We start from the raw sequence: 8,459 nt of genomic DNA on the forward strand, positions 1-8,459 counted from the left end.
AGTGGGGATTTTCTTCTGAATCTGTGTTTAAACAGAACGTTGGAAGTGCTTCCTTTGTGTTGCAATCTGACATCATTGTTTGTTCTGCAATATTCCTATAATCTAAATCCCTTTTGGAAGGTCCAGCATCTTACTGAGCCCACTAACCCACAGTTTTACCTATTTACCTTCTTTCCTTCTCACTTCCACGGTGACTGTTATCCTCTCTCTCTTTGTGCTCCCTCTCCTTCCCAAGCACATCATCAGGTTGAGTTGCACCCTTTCCCTGCCACCCTCCTTGTGCTGTTCCCTAAAAGAACATCTTCTAGCCATACCAGTGCTCAGCCCCGGCGTTCAGCCTCGCTTCCTTGCTTCACATTTTATTTAGGGCTGCACACATGTTTTGCAACCCTTTTGTTGCAATTTCCATGCTGAGTCTAAACATTTTATGCTGCTTCACGAAGGGCCCCGTTGCCTAGCTTCCTCATTCCATGAAATGCTCTTACAAAGTCTGAATGCTCCTGATTATTTATCATCCGCAAAAATATCTGAGTGTGGGGCCAGACCTCTTTCCTTCTGGTCCTTGATAGCAGCCAGCACTGAAGCAACAGAGCATCAAAGAGGGCAAGGGAGTTGCTGTGCTTCCTCGGGCTGTCTGCTGCCTCTGAGGTTGATGGCTCAGGGCAGATTTTGCAGTGCATGCTGTTCCCTGCATTTAATTCCATCCCTTCCTTAGGTTGCAGATGCCTTATCTCTTTGCCTCTTCTGTGGAAGCTGTTCCACCTCTTTGGCCATCCTTGTCATTCTCCCTTGTGTTCTTGCTGAATATAGGGAACTCAGAGCTATGAGTTATTATTTCAGTCCCACTCTGTGCTTTGTGAAGTGGGGTAAAGTGCCCATTGTTCTCCATGACCCCTTTGTGGCGGCTGGAAGGCAGCAGGAAGGGCAGGGCAGTGCTTGCTCTCAAACACCTAGCTCTGCTTGTCTTCAGACTTCCTGCCTGCATGCTTCCTGCTGTCAGCAGGACAGTTTGCCCTTCAGACAATAAAGCTCCAACCATATGTGGGTAACTGGGAGTGCTTCCAGATTCCCAGGTCTGGCTGTGCCCTCTGGCTGCATCCAGCCCCATACTGCGAGGAACACCAGCACACACTCTCTGCTTTCCATGGGATGTAACCGTCAGCACACGAGAGCTGTGCAGGCTCTGCAGTGTGCTCCAGGAGGTGAGTGATAAACAGTTTTACATCCCTGCTGGGAAGAGACCCTGACCTTGAGAGCAAAGGCATTTGTAAGGCTTACATTTCTGGTGCACGGTCTCTTGCTGAAACATACTACAGGAGAACTGATGGGCAGGGAAGACTGTAGGAAACATACTGAGAGCCTGCAGGCCTGTGGATATATGTCAGTAACATTGAATAGAAGCTAAACTTACTTTAGAAAAAGAATAATCCAAGACTGGGGTTCCACCTGGCAAACAACTGCACCCAAATTAAGTACAATGTTGAACACAAAAGCAGTACAGTGTTTCAGCAATTAGAAACTCATACCTCTCATCCAGCCATCGTAGAATCAGAATCAGTATGTTCATCTAGTCCAGCTGTCAGCCCATCCCCACCATGTCCACATCCCTCAGAGCCACTTCCACACTGTTCTTGAACACCTCCAGGGACAATGTCTCCACCACCTCCCTGGGCAGCCAGTTCCAATGCCTCAACTTCTCTTTCTGAGAAGAAATTCTTCCTAATATCCAACCTAAACCTCCCCTGGTGCAACTCAGGGCCATTCCCTCTCATCCTGTCACTGTTACCTGGGAGAAAAGGCCGATCACCTCCTTACCACAACCTCCTTTCAGGCAGTTGAAGAGAGTGATAAAGTCTTCTCTAAGCATCCTCTTCTCTAAGCATTAGAAACATTTTAAGCTGTTTCACTCAGTAATCAGATGAACCGCTCTTCTCTCTCTTGCTGTCTTCTATATATTCCTCTCTAATCTACTCCTGAATATTATAAATGAGTCTTATAAATGGCTAGTGTTCTCTTCTGCAGATAACGTTAAGCTCCCAGATTGTCCACACAGAAGAATGTCCTTCTCTACACTCCAGGAGAGCCTGATTCGTACTTCCCACTGTGCTGCCCAGAATTTTACAGAGTTCCAGTGAGGCTCCCATTAAGCACCTTATCCAAGTGCTATGAAACCTGCCTATCTGTATCAGGAAAATAGACCACTCATATCAGAGAAGCTAACTTCTGCTGGACTACTTGGCAACAGGTTAAAAAGTCACATGCAAATGAGTAACATTAAGAATTTTAGAGCTGCTGCACCTCTGTTTCTCCTTTCTTTTCAAATGTAATAGTCTCAAAAATCTTTGAAGTTGTAAGCCTTCAACATGTAGCACTAACGCTTAAATGTGATTTAACTAAATAAACTAATGTAAATCAGTTCTCATAGAGCAGAGCCTTAAATGGAATTTAAATGGTGTCAGGCTCCTGGGGCACTTCACCACTTCACACCCAGACCTGGAGCAAGTGGCACTGATTCCTCAGTACATTCTCAGAAGCTATGAAGTAAGTCTGCATCTCATGTTTAAGTTGGCTTGCTAGTAAAGGAAGAGGCTCCTAGAAGAAATTTCTATAACATGTATTTGCTGCAAAAAATATTTATTTCCTATTACTCTGACTTGAAAAAAAGTGTTTTATTGTATAAAGTTTAATATTTATTTACATTCACATAAAGAAGCCTTAGCTCCCAAATCAGTTTTGATTCAGAAACAATGGATTTTGTTCTCTGTTGCAGTTCCAGACTTATGCTCCTCTCTTATTACAGTGCAGGTAGAAAATCAGCAGCCAGTGTCAGCTTCCTCATGCCCTCATGTCCATAAAATGCAGCCTTGGCCTGAAGGGTCACTTCTGCAAGCAGGAGCACAGCACCTTGCACCCAGCTCTGCTCCGGGTCTTGTCAGCAAGGGAAGGACATTAATTCATTAAGGAAGAGCTCGGCTTTGTGTGTTTATGTCCTTCACTGACAGACAGGCTGCAGCACTTCCGATAACAAAGTGTTTTCAGTATTCTTCGGCTTTTCACTACCTAGGCAAGTTCCTTTCTTCTTCTTCTTTTTTTTTTTTTTTCTCATTAGCAGTGCTTGTGGATTTTTTATTCCATTTGCCCTACTTTTGAGCAGGTGGGCAAATGCTGGGACCCCTCTCTGTTGGGCACACTCATGTCATCATCACCAGGAGGTGGTGGTTTTTGCAGTAGTTGCTGTTTCTTTTGCTGCTTTTTCCGTTCCACTGCTGCACGCAAGGCCTGAAGAATCAAGTCTTTATTATTCTGGACATTGTAGTAGCTTAGGTTCACCAGTTTGTCAAAATCTTTCTCTGAATAACTCAGGTTGTTTATGTAGTATGGACCACAGCTATTGGTAACATCAACATCACCCTCTGCCATCTCTGAGGGGCTACGTCTTACCCCTAAAGGACAAACAGTGACTTGGTTAATCAGCAGAACAGCCATTAGGGTCAGGCACCTCTCAGGCATGCACACATAGTTGATTACAACCCAAAGATTTCCCTTCAGAGGCATTTTATTGCTGAGATATTTTACTGCTGGGGCAAGATAGCAGCCAGGTCATCAGGCCACATTTGGTGCTGATGCTCCTCAGCCCTCACTTTGCTGCCATGTCCTGGACATTGCAGCACCTTCCATTTCCAGCTAAGGTGACAAATGAGTCATGTTCACTCTTTCCCTCTTTCTTCCCTGTCTCCCAAAGCAGGTCACCATAGCCAGGGCTTCACTATGGCACAGTTTCTTTCCAGGCAGTGAGCTTTTGATGTCATTGCCATTTCTGTTCCTTCTAGCCCTGCCTCCATATATTATATCCCTCACTGCTATATCTCCAGAATAGACTGCTGAAAATCCGGACATCTCAGTGATTCAAGCTTTCCAGCTGCAGAGCTGCCTTTTCAGCAACCTCAGCTCTCCCTTGGCTCTGCATAATCTGCTCAGCAACTCTTGTTGCATGCTGGGAAGAATTTTTAAAAGATACAGAAAACAGACCTCAAAAGTGACATTCTCTTGTCTAAACCCAGAAACTTCACAGAGCCATGATCGGAACACAGCCCAGCAGCAAATGGCATAGATATTTTCTGTAGTTTCCTCAAGCTACCTGCTGCTATGAAAACTACAAGCTTTACGTAATGTCAGTTGCTATGCTGGACTTAGTGTTTCCTGAGATTTGGCTGAGATGCTGACAGAACCTTTCAAGCCCAATTCATCATCCCAGCATAATCAACAGATACACCACAGACCCAAGGAAAATAACCAGGCAAGTAGTCACACAGGTGTAGTCTCTGGAAATATTAGATTTATCATATAAGATGATCTGAAGACAAATTCTATTAACTTGTTAAATGAATTAAATAACAGAAAGCTATTTCAGAACTTGATTTGCAGGCTATCAGAGAGCAGACATTTATAGGAATGTCCACAGCGTGTTGTTGGTACTTGGGAAAAAAACACCCAAAGCTTATCCTCAAATCACAAATCTCAATAAATTCATAGGCATCAAAAGTGTCAAGTACACATCACTTATTTTTTTTTCTGCCTTCATATGTCACCTGTGACTCAGAAAAAGAGTTGATCTCAGTTGGACCTGACTATTCCCTATGCTCAAACCAACATAGAGGGTTTCTGATTTAGCTGCTGTGTTAGACACAGTGCTGGTCAATTCCTGGGCTCCCGTTTATGCCTTTGACTGCTAATGAACTGCTGAGGGTCCTCACCCTGGACAAGAGAGCTGAAGGAGGGGAGACACTGTTGTGTGCCAGCCCCCTATCCTGGTATGGGGACTCACCCATGTTTTCTTCCTTCCACATCATCCCCACATATCCCCCAGTTTTCTAACAAATAGCTGCCATGAGGGAAAGAGAGCAGTGACGACTCAGAAATGGGCACTAGTACTGATCAGGCTTGAAATTCCCTTTGCTATACAAGCTGGTGGATGAGCTTGATACAGAATAGCCACCTGTTTACATAATGGAATTAGTACTTCAGATGCTGTATGGTCCGGATTTGGACAAGGGCACATTACTGAAACACTATAAGCCCAGAGAGCTTGTGGACGCACCATCCCTACGGGCATTCAAGGCTAGGCTGGATGGGCAGTCTAGTCTAATGGTTGGCGACCCTGCCTATGGCAGGGGGATTGAAAAATGATAGATGATCATTATGCTCCTTTTCAACCCAGGCCATTCTATGATTCCATGATTCCAAGCTGCTACCTGCCCACTGCTAGCGGAGAGCATTCCAATGTCTATGCATTCCCAGTCTCCCAAGGATTGCACAGGTCTTTTCTGCTGCCTTGGAGGCTGGACCCAGCCTCCAAAGCAGCAGACTTTTTGTGGCTTACTTAAAAAATAATGAAAAGGAAAAAAGAATACAATTGGGGCAGTAGTTACTGGATGTTTTGTTATTACATTTCATGTACCATATACCACCTCAGGCCTTTTGGTTTTCAGTACGCTGTGGGGCTTTGAAGTGATTAAAAAGTGATCTTATAGCATGAGGTAGTGATTCTAGTTAGAATCAGAAGCAGTAACCAAGACTTTTGACACTACCAGGGGTAGAATAGAGCTCTGTCAAGATTCATCTATTTTGAAATGAGTGGCAATGTTGCTATTTAAAGTTTTAAAATAGGGCCCACTGAAGTGCACAGAAACTGACTGTATGCCTCAGCTATAATTTTCATCACTTCACCAGTTCACACTTGTTTTCAAGGTTATCTGCATTAACTGCAAGCCTGGAAATGATTTTAAACAATGAAATCCTTCAGATTCCCAAGGGCATTCCATAAGAGGCAAGGAGGAGAGGTATGAGAGGAAATAGCCCTGCTAATTTCTGCCATTACATATAAACAGAATACACTTTCCGTTGTTTAATTCCAGAACCTACCTATGAAAAGCCAAAATAAATAAACAAATTCTGAAGAAGGGCATTTTTGTTCAAGGCTGATCTCAGCTGCTGCTCTACTTTTGAGGAAAATTTGTGTATTTTCATCTCTTTGGTATGGCTCAGATATAAGAAGAGGGAATTTGAGCCTACAAATGTTTACAGCGCAGTCTGAATAACAGATATTGTACAGTAGAATAGACAAAGCAAAAGGCTGCTGCCTCTGATGATGTGCTTGGTGACTATAAACTTACCAGGTGCTTTGTATTCCCTGAAGGTGTCATTTACCAGAGGGAAGAATATCACAATAGGGGTTTCTGGGCTCTCCTTTTCACCAACAATGTAGCATTCCTTCAGATGTGGTGTTTCCTGATCATCTGGCACCTCCTTAGGGAAAGGAATTCCTTGTTTTGCAAAGTACTCAGAGGCTTCTTTCAGAGGCTAGTTTGCCATCATATGAAAAGAAAATGAAATAAAGCATCAGAACATAGCAGGGATATTTTGAATTTGACCAAACTCCAGTTTTACCAGGAAGGCTTGTGGGGTTAGGGTCAAGTTCTGACAGATTATGGCATGTACCCAATTAAGGTGTTGTAGGCAGCCAGTGGAGCCCAGCTCTGGAAGGCCAGGTAGCAGGTGCTCACAACTAAATTTTTAAACATTTTCAGCTGTATGGGTACTACATCTAACTGCCTTCAGATCAAGTGAAACACATTCACACATAAAATTGGCAGGGTCAGTTTACTAAATGCTTACTTTACTGATAACAGCATAGTGCTCAATGAATGCATGGTGACCCCAGTAAACAGTTAGCTTCTTATTGCTGCCTAAATATTGAAAAAAGGATGTTCTATGAGTAGAGGATTGGCCATTCTGGAAAGTGAATGATGAAGCAGAGAGGTCATTATAGAGGAATGTATAATACTCACTCTGGTCTGGGAACCTGAACTGTAGTTGAAATGCAAAATGACATCCACTTTCCTTTCTGGTCTCATGAGTGGTGGGTAACTGGTAGCAAAGACAAATGCAGTGTCGATCAAGATGAGGTAGTCTGCTGCTCCTGTCAGGTGGTTGGGCTGAGAGTCAAGCTCACAGTCTAGAAAAGGATTTGTTTTTCAGGAGAGGTGCTCAGTACAAGAGATGCTCTGGTATTTTGAGGAAAGTAAATTATTTAAATAAATAAATAAATAAATAAATAAATAAAAATAAATAAATAAAAATAAATAAATAAATAAATAAATAAATAAATAAATAAATAAATAAAGAGAATTCAGCCTTTTGGGTGGTTTCAGGCCTGCCTGTGTAGTTGATAGCTACAGCTTAGTCATTTTTGGTTTCCTCTTTCCACTATTTACTTTGCAGTTTCTTTTCCTTTCCTCTGAGACGTTAACTTCAGGTTCAGGAATATAGTGTTAATTCCATCCCCTGGTTTTGTTCACAACTCTGATTAGGCCAATTTTTTCAACAGGGGAAAAATTAAAATTGCAACTTACAGTCTCAACAGAATAAAGATTGAATGTGCTCATTGCTGGGCATGCTGTGAGAACAGGCGGAAAGGTATTAAGGTAGACAGCCATAGCTCCTTGCAGAACACGGAAGATCTGATATAGATTGAGTACAAGCTCCCAGCTGGTGCAAGAAGGAACACTGTTATGAACATCCTATCTTTATTACAAGTGAGAAGGTAACATGAAACAGGGCTCCAAACCACACCTCTTGAGTACTATCCAGACAAGAGATAGCATATGCTGGCATGAATCCCCTGCCACAAGAGTGTGGGCTGGCTGGCTGGCACACCAGCAGATGTACACCGATTGATCACTTGCTAGGCTTTGGAAATTTCTTAGGAACTTACTTTTGAAGCTTCTTCTACTGAGTAATTTTACCTTTTGGCAACAGTTTCAAATGTTATCAGAGAATGGGAACAGAACTAAAAGGCAGTCAGCTTGACAGCTCATTCAGCATTGCATACTTTTCAAAAGGATGGTTTAAAATATACATAAAAGTGGGATGCTATTACCATACCTTTCCATTTAGAAAATTCGCTCTCTAGGTAGTTGTTGTTCATCTGGAGGCCTTTTAGGAAGTTAGGGATTTCTGAAGCTGCTGGACGTAACGTGACAACATCTCGGAAGATGTCTGAAAAGCTGTCGGTGGGACAAACCACTCGAGTTTCCAGCTCATTTGGTCTTTTAGGGAACAGGGTTTCATCATCTGTAAAGGAAAGGTTAACAGTTCTTTTATGTGGTAGCACAGTTGAGGTCAGTCTACACAGTCATAATTTGTTTTAACGTGTTTGGGAAAACGTTGACTTCTTGCTCTTTTTCTTACCACAAATCTCAGTTTTCATTCAAGCTTTGAAAAATTCGTTTCTTCTCAGCTGATAGAAGTAAAAGCCTGGCTTGTACTGTACTTCACTGTATATGAATCCATCTCTTCTACTAAGTATTCTTTTGTTTTTCTTTGATTTACCTACTACAACGTCCTGCACCTGCCCTGTCTTCCTTTGCTACTTCACATAACAATCTCACCACTATGCA

At 42.7% G+C, this 8,459-nt stretch overlaps 1 protein-coding gene across 1 annotated transcript in view; it reads right to left on the bottom strand.

The window, feature by feature from the left end:
• Nucleotides 1-8,459, bottom strand: part of LOC100542789 (cytosolic phospholipase A2 epsilon-like) — a 52,244-nt gene that overhangs the window by 41,171 nt on the left and 2,614 nt on the right. Inside the window, exons 2-5 of the mRNA XM_031553390.1 lie at nucleotides 7,945-8,133; nucleotides 6,849-7,015; nucleotides 6,174-6,360; nucleotides 3,145-3,443 (exon numbers count right to left, since the gene is read on the bottom strand). Of these exons, the coding sequence (XP_031409250.1) occupies nucleotides 3,145-3,443; nucleotides 6,174-6,360; nucleotides 6,849-7,015; nucleotides 7,945-8,133 (842 nt within the window). The remainder of the gene's footprint in view (nucleotides 1-3,144; nucleotides 3,444-6,173; nucleotides 6,361-6,848; nucleotides 7,016-7,944; nucleotides 8,134-8,459) is intronic.

Source organism: Meleagris gallopavo, chromosome 5, assembly GCF_000146605.3.
Source record: "Meleagris gallopavo isolate NT-WF06-2002-E0010 breed Aviagen turkey brand Nicholas breeding stock chromosome 5, Turkey_5.1, whole genome shotgun sequence".
NCBI lineage: Eukaryota > Metazoa > Chordata > Aves > Galliformes > Phasianidae > Meleagris > Meleagris gallopavo.